This window comes from Nyctereutes procyonoides, unplaced genomic scaffold (genome assembly GCF_905146905.1).
Source record: "Nyctereutes procyonoides isolate TBG_1078 unplaced genomic scaffold, NYPRO_anot_genome, whole genome shotgun sequence".
NCBI classification, from domain to species: Eukaryota; Metazoa; Chordata; class Mammalia; order Carnivora; family Canidae; genus Nyctereutes; species Nyctereutes procyonoides.
In genome coordinates, this window is record NW_026575024.1 from 30,404,298 (window position 1) to 30,424,328 (window position 20,031).

Genomic DNA, 20,031 nt, shown 5'->3' on the forward strand with positions numbered 1-20,031 from the left:
CTGTGTGTGTGACTATCATAAATAAATAAAAATTTAAAAAAAGTAATATATTAGCTTATTTTCCTTCTTTAAGAATCCATTACATACAAAACTAACATCTCTTTCGATCAACTTCCCCTAATCTTTTTTCTTCTCTCCCTCCAGATAACTGTATGTCCTTTTCAAACCCAGTAAAAACACTTTGTAGTATGCATATAAATCATTGAACAATATAGTGTTTATTTTAGTTTACATATGTGATATAAGCATTTATATCACTTTGTGACTTGCTTTTTTGCATCCCACTAAAGATCTATCCCAATTGACACATTTACAGACAGAGCTCAATACTTAATTTTACCTATTTTATAGTACCTCATTGTATGAATCAATCACTGTATCAGGTTTCCTTCCTTCCCTCCCTCTCTTGGTGAATAATATTCCAGTATATCGTGTTTTATGTATTCACCCACCACTGACGGACACTTAACTTGTCTTTGATTTTTCACTATTGTAATTATTCACTAATAACAGTATCCATGTTGAAATTCCACATGCTTACACAGGACCAAGCTATATTATTAGTCTATGGTAATGTACACACACACACACAAGTCTGACAAAATAGTTACATCACCAAGAAATGTAATTGGAAAGGACCAGATGAATTGCAAAAAATACATGATTGCCTCTAGAAACAAGCTGTCAAACAAAGTTAGGTTTTCCTAGTTACCAGTTTCAAATAATGGGGAGAAGGGATCAGTAGCTGGTCAGACTCAGCAAAATTGGAATGGGTGGGTACAAATGGGATGCTAACTCTGATACATAATAATGCAACACAATGTACCCATTCAGATAAAGACCCATTCTAAACTAGTGGATCAAACCAATAAGGAAGACTTCTGCTCATGAGGAACCTGGTTCTTTAATATTGATAACATTTGTCAGAATGTCATCTTTGTATTTATGGTCCTCAATGAGACCTCAAGTAGAAAAGAGATCATCCTCTATTACTTTATGTTAATTTGGGAAAATTTAAAAATCAAACAGTAATTGATGCTTCGGTTTAATCCAAGGTTAGGTCTAAAACACTGTAACCAACTCTTTGATAAAAAAAAAATATGCAAAAAGAACAAAGGAGCAGTAGACATTTTCAAAATATTTTACAATAATATAAACCATTATTTTATTATTATTCAAATAATTTCACAAATTAACTCTCTTTGAAGAGACTGCAATGTAGCTGCCCCACAGTTATATAAAATAGATAATGTAATGTGCAGCTTTCCAAGTCCTTGTTTTACAAACCAATTCAAAAACTCAGAGGAAGGAAGAGGAAAGGACCCTAAAATTAAAAATTCTCAACAATTACAGTCAGAAATACAAGGAGTAAAATGGAAATTCTTCCAGGCATGTGTCTGAAAGCACACAGCAGGATAGACACACACTTTTGTATTCATGTTACAAAGCATCATAACATAATGAACACCTGGAAACCAACCATGCAACTACATTAGTAGGCAATCCCAAGGAATCATATCTCCTCTTAGGTTCTTCTCTATTCTATCCTCTTGCCTCATCTCCCCGAAACCCCACCCCCATGAAACAATCACTACCTCTTTTGTACCATTTATACAAAAGATTACTAGGAACATTTTCAAGAGTGAAATTAATGCAAATTCATCTTGAGTAGAAAACCTAATTTATATCTATTTCCTATTCATATCAGGGACAGCACACAGCATCCCTACTGCGATGAAATCTTATATTAGCACCATCTCTATTAGAAATCTTCTCATGATTGAGATTCATCTCACAATTGATTTTTATGGACCTCACTCTCAAATATTCTAGCAAGTTGATCAAAATAAGCCTAACATTTTTTAACTTCTGAAAATAAAGATGGTTAAGCATACCACAGCATACTACTTCTATTAGATAACAGTTCAAGAGTAAAATACTTATAGGCAACTTACCTCATGTAAATTCAGCTCTTTTACTTTCTCTTTTAATATAACCTGTAAGACAAAAAAGTATGTTATGCCCATTTAAATCTATAGTTTAAAATTTTCTCTTTATACTCATATACATTTTCCTTTTGTGTATATGTAGCTCATTTCTCCTCCCAGTCAAACTTCTCTTATATTGAGATAGAACATTGTAGCCATATATTTTTAAGCAACATTTTTAAAAAATTTTGAGCAGTGAGCAATGTTCTCCTGAAAAGCAATTTTAAAATACTTTTGAGTATAGATTAAAATTCAGGAAAAGACATAAATAAATGCTTATTTGGACTAAGTGCTAATTTAGGAGGAAAATAAATGAGATTGATCCTCATGATTCACTAAGACATAGTACTGGCGGATGGGAACTGATTATTAATTTATAAAATATTTTTTAAAAATATTTTTAATTTATTTATGATAGTCACACACACACACACACAGAGAGAGAGAGAGAGAGAGAGAGGCAGAGACACAGGCAGAGGGAGAAACAGGCTCCATGCACCGGGAGCCCGACGCGGGATTCGATCCTGGGTCTCCAGGATCGCGCCCTGGGCCAAAGGCAGGCGCTAAACCGCTGAGCCACCCAGGGATCCCTAAATTTATAAAATATTAAAAAAATAAGGTCAAGCTTAATCCTGGAAGTTTTGCTTATTTTTATACATCATTATCCTTAGAAAATTTTAGCTCTACCCAGAGTTACGTAAATAAAGTTAAAATTCGCCCAGGTGTCCCTAACCTGATTTTGTGGTGCCTAGATACCAATTTAAAAAAATGACAAGTGATAAGAGGGCAGCAGATTATTTTTTAGAAGGAAAATTTCCAGGGGTGCCTGGCTAGCTCAGTTTGTAGAGCATGTGACTCTTGATCTTGGGGTTGTGAGTGTGAGCCTTATGTTGGGTATACCAATTACTTAAAAAAATAAAAGGGAAAGAAAAAATTTGAGCTTATTAGAACTATATGCCATTCTTAAAGTGAAAAAGTAGGCAAGTGAAATTTGGGGAAAATCTCCCAGTTTTAAGTATCTTATATTCCTGAATCAAAAATGGTTTTCAAGGAAAATCACATTTTCAGAAATCACAAACAAAAGCTATATCCAGCTATCCAAGGATTTACTAAATTTCCAATTCAGTATGTTTTAAAGACCACTTTTACTGTCTTGTTACTCTATTAATTCTATCAGTCAATTTCACTTGTTAAATGACCACCAATGCCAATTTTATTTTCTAGTTAGCTTACATACAAATATCTTATAGGTTGTCAAGTTTATGATAATATTGAAACAAAAGGATTCATTCATTTAGAAAACCAAGACATTCAACTTTGTATGAATCCCACATGAGACCTATGGGGAAGAGCATGGGGTTACCTATGAACATCAGTGTGGACATCTAAGAGACTTGATAATGAGCTCAGATTTCAAAGAGGCACAAACAAGAGATAGACAGAGATACATAATCCTAAAATGGTGACGTGGTCCTATAGCATCAGTTGTCAGCAAGGTTAAAAACTCAAATAAACTAAAGCTTGCTCCACGACCCCACAAGAACAAAACAAAACAAAAACAAAACCCCAAAAACCAGAAAGCAAAAAAACAAAAAAAACAAAAACAAAAAACAACTAAGGACAATAAAAATAATTTCATACTTTAGGCCAAAAGAAGATTAAGGAACACCTAGGCCCACTGTTTGGTGTCAGTGGTAAAATGTTCATGGATGATGACACATGGAAGAAAAAACAAATTTTACTTGGCCATCAGGAAAAGCTAAGTTTATTCCCTTAAAGAACAAATCAGCAAAGGAATGATAGTACAAAGAGTAGGGGTTAACAGCAATGACACAGTAGTTTGACTTCTGGTGGTATGATGTGAGGTAACATTAGTAGAAAGGAGGAGATGAGATCACTATAATGCAACTGGTCACCTCTGTGGAACTGACACGTCTTCTAATGGAAGAGGTAAAAAATTCATTTAGTGAAATCTCTGAACTCCATTAGATTAACAGTAACTTTAAGGACTATAAACCATAACATTTCCTTTTGGCAATGTTGTCTAAAGTTCTCTGTTATATTATTATATCTTCTGAAATATATATATATATAATACAGTTATAACTATATAACTATAACTATATATATATATATATAACTTCAAATACTTAAGATAGAAAATACTTAAAGTGAAGTTGATCTATTTTGTTTTGCAAACTGGAAGTGAAATGCTAAAATGAACACAAGTAAATCCAGTTCCAGTTTAAAATATGAGTGGAAATCTAAGTTCTCATTTTTTGATTAAAAAAAACAACAAAAAAACTATCAAAGTCAATCTGAAATAAATTTCTTACCTGTTTGTAGGCATAAAATTCTTTATGAGCTTGATGTCTTAACCTAAAAGACAGAAATGAGCAATGCAATATTGAGGTTTCCAATGTAACAATTTGATAAAATTCTTAAACGGATTTTTGAAATTTATATCATTTACAGTTTAAAATCCAAAATATTTATCCTGAAAAACACCCAAATGACATATCTGTTACCATGTTATGAGAAAGTAGCCAATGAACCATAAAATGTTATGTTATCCAAATGTTAAGTGAAATCTCATTAAAACAAAATCTTAACACAACAAATATATTTTTTAAAATCTTTTTAAAGATTCACCTATTTATGATAGACATAGAGAGAGAGAGAGAGAGAGAGAGAGAGAGAGAGGCAGAGACACAGGAGGAGGGAGAAGCAGGTTCCATGCCGGGAGCCCGATGCAGGACTCGATCCCGGGACTCCAGGATCGCGCCCTGGGCCAAAGGCAGGCGCCAAACCGCAGAGCCACCCAGGGATCCCCAACACAACAAATATTTTAATGAAGAAGCCTCAATTCTATTTATATTGGTGATAGTCTATTTATTTCAATAATATTTAATATATCACTTTTTAAAAAAAGATTTTATTTTTTTAAATTTATTTACCCATGAGACACACACACACACACACAGAGACAGAGATACAGACAGAGGGAGAAGAAGCAGGCTCCATGCAGGGAGCCCAACGCAGGACTCGATCCCAGGTCTCCAGGATCATGCCCCAGACTGAACGCGGCGCTAAACTGCTGAGCCACCTGGGCTGCCCAATATATCACTTTTTTAATGAAAAAGTTAAGTATAACATCCATCTAATAATGTATGAAAATCTTAAGAATACAGATAAATATAGGGTGCCTGGGTGGCTCAGTCTATTAAGCCTACCTTCAGCTCAGGTCATGATCCCAGGGTCCTAGGATGGAGCCCCATGTCAGCCTCCCTGCTCAGTGGGGAGTCTACTTCTCCCTCTCCCTCTGCCCTCCCGTCTGTGTTCTCTCTCTCCCAAAGAAATCTGGACTTTAGAAGTCTAAAAAAAAAAAAAATACAGCTAAATGTTTAAACACACACACACACACACACACACACACACACACGTAACTATCACTCAGATCAAGATATAGAACATTTCCAGGACCCCTAAAGTGACTCCTCCCAATCAATATCTATTCCTAAGAGGTACCTGCTATCCTGATTCCTATCATTACAGATTAACTGTGCTTGTTTTGAACTTCACATAAATGTATTTGATATATACTTTTTTTTTAAAGATTTTATTTATTTATTCATAGACACAGTGAGAGAGAGAAGCAGAGACATAGGCAGAAGGAGAAGCAGGCTCCATGCAGGGAACCCGATGCGGGACTCGATTCCGGTCTCCAGGATCACACCCCAGGCTGCAGGCGGCGCCAAACCGCTGCGCCACTGGGGCTGCCCCTTGATATATACTTTTTGTGTTGACTTCTTTTAGCTAACAATTACTTGTGAAATCCATACACATGGTTGCAGTAGTTTCTTTGACATATAGTATTCCAATATATGAATATAAGACTATCCATTCCACTGTTGATGAATATTTAGGTTACTTCCAGTTTGGGGCTATTATAAAGCTGCTACATAAATTCTACATATCTTTTAGTGGACATATAGACTCAATTCAGTCGAGTACATACCTAGGAGTAGAACTGCTAGTTAAAATGCTTGTACTGATTCCTACCTACTCTTAGATGTAATGCACAAGAGCTCTAGCTGTTTCACATCTTTGCCACTATTTGGTAGGATCAGTTAAAAAACTTTAGCCAATCTGGTAAGTTATTCAGTGGTATCTCATTTGTTTTAATTTGAATTTCCCAAATGATGTTTAGAACCCTTTTATATACTTATTGTCCATTTGGATAACTTCCTTTATAAAATGCCTGTCTTTAAAAAATGAGTTACCTTTTTCTTAATGATTTGTAGGAGTTCTTTATATATTTTAGATATAAGTCTTCTGTTAGGTCTATGTACTGCAATTATCTCCGACTCCTGCTTGCATTTTCATTCTCTTGATGGTATCTTTTTTTTTTTTTTTAGATTTTATTTATTTCTTCATGAGAAACACAGAGAGACAGAGACAGAGAGAGAGAGGCAGAGACACAGGCAGAGGGAGGAGTAGGCTCCATGCAGGGAGCCCGACGTGGGACTTGATCCCAGGTCTCCAGGATCACACCCTGGGTGGAAGGCAGCACCAAACCGCTGAGCCACCCGGGCTGCCTCTTGATGGTATCTTTTGATGAACAGAAGCTTTTAATTTAAATTTAAGTTCAAACTAATTTATAAACTCTTCCCAATAATGTCAGTTCTTTTTGTGTCCAGTTGAAATCTTTGCCTACCCCTTGGTTAGGAAGATATTTTCTCATGTATATTATGAAAACAATTTGTTATTTTACTTCTCCCATTTAGGTATCCAACTAAAATTACTTATGATCCATCTGAAATTAGTCTTTATATATGATGTGAGGAAGGCGTCAAGATTCTTTTTATCCACATGCAGATTTTCACTTGATTCATTTATTGAAGACCTTATTTTCCCTATTGCATAGCAGTGGTACATCTGTTGTAAATCAGATCCAATATGTGGGCCTGTTTCTAAAGTTTCTATTCTGTTCCATCGGTCTATTTGCCTATTCTTGTATACTGAGTTGAATAGTGTCAAAAATTCATGTCTGCTAGAGCCTCAGTGGTTGAGCATCTGCCTTTGGCTCAGATCATGATCCCAGGGTTCTGGAATCGAGTCCTGCATCAGGCTCCCCATGGGGAGCCTGCTTCTCCTTCTGCCTATGTCTCTGCCTCTCTCTGTGTCTCTCATGAATAAACAAAAAATTTTTTTTCAAAGGAAATAGAGTCTTTGTAGAGTAGTTAAAATGAGGTCTTACTGGGGTTAGGGGAGACCCTAAATCAAATACAACTGGTGCCTTTAGAAGAAGAGGAGAAAACACACAGAGACACAGAGAAGAAGGCCAGGTAAAGACAGAGACAAACTAAAATTATAAAGGTACCAGTCAAAGAACATCAAAGGTTTCTGGTAACTACTAAAAACTAGGAAGAGGTGAGGAGCGGGGGAGCAAGGCCTGTTGACACCTTGATTTCAAATTTCTAGACTCCAGAACTGTGACATGAAAGTTATTTTTAAGCCACTTGGTTTTGTGGTACTTAGTTACAGCAGCCCTGGGAAATGAATGCACCTGGTATCATTGCCACATTAATTTTTCTCTTAACTTTTATTCTGAAATAATTTTGAACTTAAAGAAAAGCTGCAAAAAAATAGAATTCATCTATATTTTCCTCCCAGCTTTACCAATGTTCACATCTTACACAACTATTGTACAATGATCAAAACCAGGAAATTAATACGGATATATCATTAACACTGTCATAATATTAAACAGACTTCATTTGAATTTCACCAGTTTGTTTTCCCATTAATGTCCTTTTCCTATTTTATTATCCAATCCAAGATCCTTTCATATATTTATGTATCTTTAGCTTCCTCCAATCATCTGACAATTCTTTAGTTTTCCCTTAACTTTCAAGATTTTGACACACTAACCATGATCATTTTGGTTATGCAGGTGTCTATTGGGTCTCTCCACTGTAAAAAAGTTACTATTTTTCTCTTTGTGACAGATCAGTATCTTGCGGGGAGATGCTGAAACTATGCAAATATCCTTTTTTTTTTTTTGCTCAATCTTTTGCCCACTGATTTTAGCACCCATATTACTTGTAACAAGAACTGTAGTGTTTGCATGGTGGTGGTTTTACAGTTTCCTAATCCCTTGTGCATTCATTGGAATTCTTCTGTGTAGAAGAGATGTCCTTTCTTCCTCATTTATTTTTATCAGTATTAATCCCTGTATTTGTTTTAGTCTATGGGTTATAATTCAATATGGTCATATTTGTTTTATTGCTCAAACTGATCTAGGTTTGGCCTTTAGAAGCTCCATCAGGTTGACTCCTGTGTCCTTTCAACATGCCCTCATCTGTTTCCATGCATGTCTTTGGTTACTGGTACCAAAAGGTGTTCCAGGCTCATTTTGTATTTTCCGTGCCCCAGTTGTGGAAAACTACTTCTTCGAAAGAATCTTGGCTCCTTTTATTGGAGAATAGTATTTGGAAACCAAGTCCTGGGTCCTAGGTGAATAGCATTCTGTTTTAAGTAGTAGGGCTTTGAAACAAGTCTTGGGTCTGGTAGTGTAAGTCACGCTCTGCTCTTAACTACTGTATTGGCTATTCTTGATCCTCTGCACTTCCATATAAATTTCATGAGGTAGTCAGTCTCCACAAAAAAATCTGTTGGGATTATTAACTTAGGTTGTATATAGAATTTATAGATCAGCTATGGAAGAACTGACATCTTTGGAAGACAGTTTCCAACCTATGAACATAATATATTCCTCTATTTATAAGATCTTCTTTAATTTCTCTCTACACAATTTCTATGAAGAACACTTATAATTTTCCATATTTCTGATTACAACATCCTGGAAGTTGTGAAGTGGTTATCTCGTAATGGTTTTAATTTGCATTTCCTTAATGACCAAGGATGTTGATCTTTCTATGTACTTGTTGGCTATTCGTATATCTTCTTTGGGGGAAATAGTTATTTATTTAAGTCCTTTGTCTTTTTAAAAATTCAGTTGTCTTTTTGTTGACGAATTGTAAAAATTTTCAAAAAATATATTGCTTATTAAAGTCTTATCAGATATATGAATTGGAGGGGCGCCTGAGTGGCTCAGTCAATTAAGTGTCTGCCTTCCATTCATGATTCCAGGACCCTGGGATCAAGCCCCACACTGGGCTTCCTGCTTAGTGGGGTACCTGCTTCTCCCTCTCTTGCTCCCTTGTTTGTGCTCACTCTCTGTCAAATAAATAAATAAATAAATAAATAAATAAATAAATAAATAAATAAAATATTTAAAAAAGACATATGAATTGGAAATATTTTTCTCTTCTGCCGATTATCTTTTTACTTTTCTTTTTTTTTTTTTTAATTAAAGATTTGAGAGAGAGAATGTGCTAGAATTGGGGCAGAGGAAGAAGAGAATCTCAAGTAGACTCCATGCTGAGCAGAGTCGATATGGGGCTCAATCTCATGACCCTGAATTCATGACCTGAGCTGAAATCAAGAGTCAGACACGACTGAACCACCCAGGTGCTCCCTTCATTTTTACTTTCTTGATAACATTATTTGATGCATGAATGTTTTTAATATTTGTAAATCTTATCTATTTTTCTTTTGTTGCTTGTGCTTTTGATGTCAAATCTAAGTCATTGCCATTCTGAGGTCATTAGGACTTACCTGTTTTCTTTTTTTAAAGATTTAATTTATTTATTCATGAGAGACACACAAAGAGAGGCAGAGACATAGGCAGAGGGGAGAAGTAGGCTTCCTCAAGGAGCATGATGAAGGGCTCCATCCCAGGACCCTGGGATCACGACCTGAGCCAAAGGCAGATGCTCAACCACTGAGCCACCCAGGTGCTCCAGGACTTACCTATTCTCTTCCAAGAGTTTTATAGTTTTAGTTCTAATATTTAGGTCGTTGATCTATTTTTGAGTTGATTTTTTTAAAAAGATTTTATTTATTTATTCATGAGAGAGAGAGAGGCAGAGACACAGGCAGAGGGAGAAGCAGGCTCCCTGCAGGGAGACTGATGTGGGACTCGATCCCGGGCCTCCAGGATCACATCCTGAGCTGAAGGCAGACGCTCAACGGCTGAGCCACCCAGGCGTCCCTGAGTTGATTTTTATATAGGATGTGAGGTAGGAGTTCAGCTTCATTCTTTTGCATGTATTACTCAGTTGTCCCATCATTTGTTAAAGAGACTATTCTTTCCCCATGACAAAAGTTAATTTGCCATAGCTGTTTGGGTTTATTTCTGGACTCTCAAATCCATTTCATTTTTTTTAAATGTCTATTCTTATGCCAGTACCATAATGTTTTGATCACTATAACTTTGTAGTAAATTTTGAAATTGAAAAGCGTCTTCCTCTTTTCTCTTTTTCAATACTGTTTTGGCTATTCAGGGGCCACTGCAGTTCCAAACCGATTGAGGGTCAGTTCTATTTCCACATAAAAGGCTACTGGAATTTTGAGAGGAAGTATACTGGATCTGTAGGTTGCCTAGAGAAGTATTGCCATCTTAATAATATTAAGTTTTCTAATCCATGAACATATAGAACACTTTTCTATTTATTTAAGTCTTTAATTTTTTTCAACAGTGTTTTGTAGTTTTCAATGTACAAGTCTTGTTCTTCCTTGGTTAATTTTATTCCTAGGAATTTTATTCTTTTGGATGCTATTGTAAATGGGATTGTTTCTTTTCTTTTTTTTTAATAAATTAATTTTTATTGGTGTTCAATTTACCAACATACAGAATAACACCCAGTGCCCATCCCGTCAAGTGTCCCCCTCAGTGCCTGTCACCCATTCACCCCCACCCCCCGCCCTCCTCCCCTTCCACCACCCCTAGTTCGTTTCCCAGAATTAGGAGTCTTTATGTTCTGTGTCCCTTTCTGATATTTCCCACACATTTCTTCTCCCTTCCCTTATATTCCCTTTCACTATTATTCATATTCCCCAAATGAATGAGAACATACACTGTTTGTCTTTCTCCGATTGACTTACTTCACTCAGCATAATACCCTCCAGTTCCATCCACGTTGAAGCAAATGGTGGGTATTTGTCGTTTCTAATGGCTGAGTAATATTCCATTGTATACATAAACCACATCTTCTTTATCCATTCATCTTTCGATGGACACTGAGGCTCCTTCCACAGTTTGGCTATTGTGGACATGGCTGCTAGAAACATCGGGGTGCAGGTGTCCCGGCGTTTCATTGCATCTGAATCTTTGGGGTAAATCCCTAACAGTGCAATTGCTGGGTCATAGGGCAGGTCTATTTTTAACTCTTTGAGGAACCTCCACACAGTTTTCCAGAGTGGCTGCACCAGTTCACATTCCCACCAACAGTGTAAGAGTGTTCCCTTTTCTCCGCATCCTCTCCAACATTTGTTGTTTCCTGCCTTGTTAATTTTCCCCATTCTCACTGTGAGGTGGTATCTCATTGTGGTTTTGATTTGTATTTCCCTGATGGCAAGTGATGCAGAGCATTTTCTCATGTGCATGTTGGCCATGTCTATGTCTTCCTCTGTGAGATTTCTCTTCATGTCCTTTGCCCATTTCAAGATTGGTTTGTTATTTTCTTTTCAGATCATTCATGCTGGTGTATAGAAACACAACTGATTTTTGTGTGTTGATTTTGTACTGTGAAAGTTTGCTTATTTAATATGTTAGGTCTAGTTTTTTTGGCGTGTGGGTTCTATGGGATTTGGAATACTAAATAGAATCATGTTATCTACAAAAAGAGATAGTTTCGCTTCCTTCTTTCCAATTATAGGTCTTCTATTTCTTTTTCTTGCCTAACTACTCTAGCCAGAACTCCTAATACAATGCTGAATAGCAGTGGTGAAAACAGCCATCTTTGTCTTATTACTGCTCTTACGGGGAAAGCTTTCAGTCTTTCACCATTGAGTAAGATGTTAGTTGTTGGTTTTCATAAATGCTATTTCTTGTGTCAGTTTGATGTATTATATTCTTTCTAGGAAAAAGTCCAATTCAACCAAAAATTCAAAATTATTGGCATAAAGTTGTTCATAATATCCATTTTGATCTTATAATATCTGTAGGCTTTGTATACAGTCCTCTTTTTCATTTACTTTTTTAAAGATTTTATTTTATTATTTTTTAAAGGTTTTATTTGTTTATTCATGAGACAGAGAGAGAGAGGGAGAGAGAGAGACAGAGACAGAGGCAGAGACATAGGCAGAGGGAGAAGCAGGCTCCATGCAGGAAGCCTGACGTGGGACCTGATCCTGGGACCCCGGGATCATGTCCTGGGCCAAAGGCAGGCGCCAAACCGCTGAGTCACCCAGGGATCCCCTAAAGATTTTATTTGTAAGTAATCGCTATTTTCTATGAAGGGACTGAACTCACAACTCTGAGATCAAGAGTCACACACTTTACTGACTGAGCCAGCCAGGGGCCCCTTATTTCTGATACTAGTAATTTAGGTTTTTTCTCCTCTTTTTCCTGAACAATCTTTCTGGAGATTCATTAATTTTGTTAATCTTTCCAAAGAATCAGCTTTTGGCTTCAATGATTTTATTATACATTTGTTTTCTAGTCCACTGATTTCTGTACTTTGTTTTTTAATTTTCTTCCTCTACTTTCCTTTGGATTTAATTGTTTTTTTACAGCTCTATTAAAGGAAAACATGTAATTGGTTTTCAGTCTTTGTGTAATATATAATTTTTAAAAAGATTGTATTCATTTATTCATGAGAGACACACAGACAGAGGCAGAGATACAGGCAGATACTCCCACCGGGAGCCTGATGTGGAACTCGATCCCAGGACCCTGGGATCACAATCTAAGCCAAAGGCAGACACTCAACTACTGAGCCACCCAGGTGCCCCTGTGTAATATATAATTTTAAAACTAAAATTTCTCTTAATTAGGTCAAATTTATTAATCATGTAGTTCAAATCATCTATAAGCCTTACTGCTTTTTTTTTTTTTTTTTTGGTCTGCTTATTTTCCAAGAAAAGCATGCAGTACATTTTTATGTGAAGGAATAAGATGAATCCCATCAGAGTTCATTAAAATGAGGCTTGATCTGTATTTATTTTGCTTATTTGACTCTTTTAATTGGATCTACATATTTTTCCAAAGCATCATTACTTCTAGTCACAGCATGGGCCAATTTGTGCTCACCTTTTTCTTTAATCCATAGTTTATAATTTATCCCTTCTAGGAAATCCTACTTAAATTAACTTCACCATTCTGATCATTCCTTTACTCCAAGTCCCATTAATTACCTAATATTTATGTTTTATTTGCTATGCATCTAACACCTATCTTTTTGCTATTCCTTCCAGGGAACATACTAATAATGGAGGTTGTGACTTATTTGGTGAAGGAGGAGAGAATGGGGAATAATATTTTTTTCTTATGTAGTTTATTATACAGTATTTAAAAGAAGAGCAAAATAGGTGCTGTCTTCACTAAAAAACTCCAGGTTCAAAATTAAAACAAAGAAACCAGTTTTAGAATACCCCCAATATGCAAATCTGTCTTGTAAGAGTGATTATGAAATTCTGAAATGGTTATTTTGAAATGAAGCCTGATAAAAATAATTTTTTAAGGTTAAGAGCACATGCTCTGGGGTCAGACCCAAATTGGTCTGAGTTTCAGCTTTAACCAACTTTTATGTGTGTGATTGTAAGATAATTATTTAACTTCTGTAAAATAAAGATAATAAAATTACCTGGTTCAACTGCAATGCAGAGCACAGGGTCTAAAGCACAGTAAGTGCTGAATAAATATCAATTTCTAAAGAAGTATCTAAGAGGGTGTGATTAACAATGCTGAATGCTGGTGAAAATGATAAAACCATGTAGGTTATGGCCACAATAAATCTGTGGTCATCACTCTCAGCTTAGACTCTCCACATTGTCCTCTGATTCCACCTATTCACACTCAGTATCTCAGGCTTCCATGTAGTAGTCATTCAAACACTTGCCACTGTCTTCAAGCTTTATCCTACCACCTCCTTCCATGACATTTTCAACTACTTTAGAGTGAAGGAAAGAGTCTATCAGATATGCAAGCTCTGGCTCCCAGCCCCACATACTTCCAAGTCCTTGACTTAATATGGTTTGACTTAGCATTTTTCAACTTTTAGATGGTACAAAAGTTGTATGTATTCCGTAAAAACCTTACTTAGAATTTTGATCTTTTTCCAGGTTAGCAATATGCTGTCTGATGCTCTCTTGGGATGCTGGGCAGTGGTAGCAGCCGCAGTTCCCAGTCAGCCACACAATCATGAGGGTAAACAAGCCATTTGTTTACAACCATTCTGTGCATATACAACCTTTTTCAGTTTTCCCTTTCAGTACAGTATTCAATAAATTACATGAGATATTCAACACTTTATTATAAAAAAGGCTTTGTGTTAGATGATTTTGCCTAATTGTAAGCTACCTTAAGTGTTCTGAGCATGTTTAAGGTAGGCTAGGCTAAGTTATAGTATTCAGTAGGTTAGATATACTAAAAGCATTTTTGACTTATGATATTCTCAATTTATCACGAGTTTATTGGGATGTAATCCCATCATAAGCTGAGGAAGACCTGTACACATATATTGTCTACTACAATTATTTTCATCTCTGTCTTAAGAAGGTACTCTCCTGCTTAGACCTAATACCACTATAACTTTTATGTGGGTCTCTTCTCACCTCCATGGTTCATTCCTTCTCACAAATCCTCCACAACTAGCTCATTCTCCTTAATATTGTATCTATTTACAAATATGCCCAAATCTCTTAAAACAAAGAACAAAATACTCCCTTGATTCTACAACATACCACACCCCTACCCTACCCAACCTCATCTTTTCTCAGCCAAGATTCCTCAGAGAGGAGGTCATATTTCTTGTATCCATTTTCACCTGCTGGTCAGGCTTTGCCCCATTACAGCCCACCTTTCATCACCCCTATATCCATGCTACTGAAACTTTTCTAACTAAAATTATAGATGCAAACCTAATTATCAAATGTAATGGGAACTTTTCAATTCTTCTCTTACTGGACATCCCTGGGAGCAGTTGACATAACTGATTCAATACACTGAAACCCTACTTGTGGGGTACCTGTTTCATGATTTTCTTCCTATCTTCTGCTGTTCCCTCTGAGTCTCTTCTTTGGGCTCCTCTTAAATATCCACGTTTCCCTAGGATTCTGTCCTGGAGCCATTTTATTTCACTATACACATTCTCTCTAGGACTCTCCTGACCTCAACCTCAACCTCATTACATGACCCCCTATCTCCAGACCAGACTTCTTATAAGCTTAAGACCTATTTATCCAACTGTATACTAAATATTTTGACTGTTACACAGAAAACTCAGTCCTCTCATATCTAAAATGGAATTTATCATCTTTCCACCCCAAACTTTCCTATCCATTTTCTATCTCTAGACTGCTACCCAGCTCCCTAAACCAGAAGCCCAGGAAAAATTCTAAGCACATCTTTTCCTGTCCATCATTAAAATCTGGTCACCAGGGCAGCCCCGGTGGCGCAGCAGTTTGGCTCCGCCTGCAGCCCAGGGTTTGATCCTGGAGACCCGGGATTGAGTCCCACATCGGGCTTCCTGCATGGAGCCTGCTTCTCCCTCTGCCTGTGTCTCTGCCTCTCTCTCGCTCTCTCTGAATGAATGAATAAATAAATCTTAAAAAAAAAAATCTGGTCACCAAATTCTGTTCATTTTCACCTCCCAAATATTACAACCATCCATAACACTCTCTCTAGCTCTATTGTCATTATCTTGATTCAAGACCTTATAATTTCTATTAGGTAACTCATAGCCTTCCTCTAATTTTAGTTTATATTTTTATCAAAATTACATATGCACAAATTTTCATATGCACAAATTTCAAAGTCATATATAGTTCTACAAAATTAGTAACAAAAAAATCAGCCCTCTACCCTTTCTTTTATTTATTTATTTTTTAATATTTTATTTATTTATTTGAGAGAGAGAGAGAACACAAGCAAGTACGAGGGGCAGAGGGAGAGGGAGAAGCAGACTCCTTGCTGAGCAGGGAGCCCGATGCAGGGCTCAATCCCAGGACCCTGGAATCATGACCCCAGTGAAAGGCAGATGCTTAACCAACTGAGCCACCCAGGTGTCCCTGCCCTATCTCTTTTTTATTATTTATTTGTTTGTTTGTTTATTTATTTGTTTATTTATTTATTTATTTATTTTTAAAGATTTTATTTATTTATTCATAGACACAGAGAGAGGCAGAGACACAGGCAGAGGGAGAAGCAGGCTCCACGCAGGAAGCCCGATGTGGGACTCGATCCTGGGTCTCCAGGATCACACCCCAGGCTGCAGGCGGCGCCAAACCGCTGCGCCACCCGGGCTGCCCTGCCCTATCTCTTTTAGTTCACTATTTTGATGTTTCTTTCCATGTTTCTAAATACCTTTCTTGTGTTGTTTCTTGATTTTTTTTTTACTTTTATGCATATCTAATAACTTCCTACTAGGGACACCATTCTTTGATTTACCCAACAGACATTTATTAAGTACCAAAGGCACTGCACTGTTTGGGATACAGTAAACAGAATAGACAAATATTTACTGGGGCAGAGAAATAGATAACAGACTATTACATGATTCAGTATAAAATAGTATCATTGCTAGGAAGTTAAGATGCCCTCCTTTTGTGTTTTCGTAGTGATCTATTCATAACCCTATCATAGGCAGCAGGTTCTATTATACAGTATTGTGTAAGATTGTGGTTGGTGGTGGGTGTCTTGTTCAGACCTAATTCCTGTGTTCCTCCTAAGGTTCTGATGAATCTGGTGTGTCAAGAGGGATCTCTGCCTAAGAACAGAAGAGCCCCCCTTGGAAAGGTGCTAGAGAGCTTAAGTTATGTTAAAAAATGGGCTAGGATCATTTTAAAGGAGCTGAATTTATGAATTTCCAAATTAATTGCAAATGACTTGTTAAATCCAAATTTAACATAGGAAAGGTTAAAAGTTAACAAATTGGGATCATCAGAAAGGAAAAGTTCCTTACATCATGATTTAATTTTCAAAATGGTACCACTGACTTGTAAATGAAGTTTAGAAATGTTTGACCATGACTTGTTTCTCTGATAAGGCAAGACAATTTTATTTTGGTGTTGCAGATCCCTATTTACTTGCTCTGTTAGCTAAATAATAAAGCATACAGAAAGGATGAAAAGAAGTATACTGATAATGTATGAAAACAAATGTTATCAATTTTTCCTTTCTCTTTACCTATTTGCCTGATTATTAAAAGGAATACAATGAAGTAAAATGGTGTTTCACAACTGATTTCTTAAAAAATTTACTCAGAATCACAATAGGTATATTAGTGTTTTTCTTAAAACAAGAAGATTAAAGGCTTAATTAAATCTTTGACATAGTAATAAAAACTATATTATGAGCTAGTTTAGAATATTTTATATATATAAAACCCTTTTTTGGGGATCCCTGGATGGTTCAGCAGTTTAGCACCTGCCTTTGGCCCAGTAGTAATCCTGGGGTCCTGGGATCAGGTCCCTCGTCGGGCTCCTGAGATGGAGCCTACTTCTCCCTCTGCCTGTGTCTCTGCCCCACCCCATGTCTATCATGAATAAATAAATAAATAATTAAAAAAATAAAACACTTTCTTTAATGAATCTTTAAAAATATTGTTACATTTTTGTGATTTTTATCTTCTTTTAAAATATAATTTGGTTTCAAATATTAAATTCACAGATTTCTTAAAAAACCACTATTTGTAGGGCAATTACCAAAAAATTTAATAGGTCTGAGAAAAGGAACAAAAAGAATCAGCAGTCCTCTGCTTTCTTCCTCACAGAAAATATTTTAAGGCTGTGAGGTCCTATTTTTGCTATGGCTAATTCCCTAATTTTTAAAAAATGCTGAATATTTACATAGCATTTATCGAACTTTTTGTTTTGTTTTGTTTTGTTTTTTAATAAATTTTTTAATTTTTTATTTTTTTAATTTTTATTTATTTATGATAGTCAGAGAGAGAGAGAGAGAGAGGCAGAGACACAGGCAGAGGGAGAAGCATGCTCCATGCACCAGGAGCCCGACGTGGGATTCGATCCCAGCTCTCCAGGATCGCGCCCTGGGCCAAAGGCAGGCGCTAAACCACTGCGCCACCCAGAGATCCCCCAATAAATTTATTTTTTATTGGTGTTCAATTTACCAACATACAGAATAACACCCAGTGCCCATCCCATCAAGTGCCCCCCTCAGTGCCCGTCACCCATTCACCCCCACCCCCACCCTCCTCCCCTTCCACCACCCCTAGTTCGTTTCCCAGAGTTAGGAGTCTTTTTGTTCTGTCTCCCTTTCTGATATTTCCCACACATTTCTTCTCCCTTCCCTTATATTCCCTTTCACTATTATTTATATTCCCCAAATGAATGAGAACATATAATGTTTGTCCTTCTCCGATTGACTTACTTCACTCAGCATAATACCCTCCAGTTCCATCCATGTTGAAGCAAATGGTGGGTATTTGTCATTTCTAATGGCTGAGTAATATTCCATTGTATACATAAACCACATCTTCTTTATCCATTCATCTTTCAATGGACACCGAGGCTCCTTCCATAGCTTGGCTATTGTGGACATTGCTGCTATAAACATTGGGGTGCAGGTGTCCCGGCGTTTCATTGCATCTGTATCTTTGGGGTAAATTCCCAACAGTGCAATTGCTGGGTCGTAGGGCAGGTCTATTTTTAACACTTTGAGGAACCTCCACATAGTTTTCCAGAGTGGCTGCACCAGTTTACATTCCCACCAACAGTGTAAGAGGGTTCCCTTTTCTCCGCAACCTCTTTGTTTTGTTTTTTAAAGATTTTATGTATTTATTTGAGAGAGAGAGAGAGTGGACAAGCAGGGGGAGCAGCAGAGGGAGAGGGAGAAGCAAGTTCTCCTGCTGAGTAGGGAGCCTGGTGCAGGACTTGATCCCAGGACCCTGGGACCATGACCTGAGCCAAAGGCAGATGCTTAACTGACTGAGCTACCCAGGCACCCCTATCAAACTTTTTTTTACATGATTTTATTTATTTAGTTGAGAGAGTAAGCGAGAGATAGAGAGCGCGTGCACGTGCACAAGCCAGGGGAGAATCAGAGAGAGAGAGAGAGAGAGAGAGAGAGAGAGAGAAGCAGACTTCCCACTGAGCAGGGAGCCAGATGTGGGGCTTGATTCCAGGACCCTAGGATCATGATCTGAGCTGAAGGCAGACGTTTAACAGACTGAGCTACCCAGGTCCCTATCAAACTACTATTAAAGAAATGTTAGAAAAAAGAAATTTCTAGAAATAGATTTTTAAAAAAGCTTTTCCTTATTAAAATCCTATAATTATATTAAAGTTAAGTTTATTACTCTGAGACCTAAAAATCATAACCAGCCAGCATACCTGTGAGAAAGAAATGATTACAGTTTGTGAGAGCTTCAGAAAAGATTCACTTTCTATGAAGAACATACATTCACTTGTCAGAATATCAGAAATACACACTAAATTCATTTAAATTTGTCCATCACTGAGTGGTCACTGGTGGCAACAATTAATTATTGCTAAAAGATATGTGATGATGGTATTTATCTTAACCATAATCACATACTGTGTGAACACCAAAAATTGTTAGAGGTACAGTTGTTTAATAAAACCCAGCTTTCTATTTTTTACTCATAAAACTTTCAACAATACAGTACAATCAATACAATATGAATTTTTATAGTCTGAGTTTTTGCTTTGAAAATTAGACCCAATTTTTCTTTTTGAGTTTTAACTCAAAAAGAGGAAGATGTTTGCTTAAACAATTATGAGTAAGTCAACTGTGAATCTTTACTGGCCAAATCTATTACTCCTTCAAGTGAGGTTCTATCCTTTATCAATTTTCTGTACATGTGTCATGTAGAATATTTAATGTTTTATATAGAAAATCAATCACCTGAACACTTGACCAAAAGAGCTTAAAATTTTAAGAGACCACGAGAACCTGTTCAAAGGCTTAGATCATGTCTTGGACATTGTTTTC

The 20,031-nt window shown here is 36.6% G+C and overlaps 1 protein-coding gene across 5 annotated transcripts in view; it reads right to left on the bottom strand.

Moving 5' to 3' along the window:
• RNF24 (ring finger protein 24) overlaps positions 1-20,031 on the bottom strand; it is an 82,082-nt gene that overhangs the window by 16,336 nt on the left and 45,715 nt on the right. For all 5 annotated transcript variants that reach the window (XM_055301290.1, XM_055301309.1, XM_055301300.1 and 2 more), the window contains 2 exons: positions 4,325-4,367; positions 1,956-1,997 (listed from right to left, as the gene is read on the bottom strand). In XM_055301290.1, coding sequence (XP_055157265.1) covers positions 1,956-1,997; positions 4,325-4,367 — 85 coding nt within the window. The remainder of the gene's footprint in view (positions 1-1,955; positions 1,998-4,324; positions 4,368-20,031) is intronic.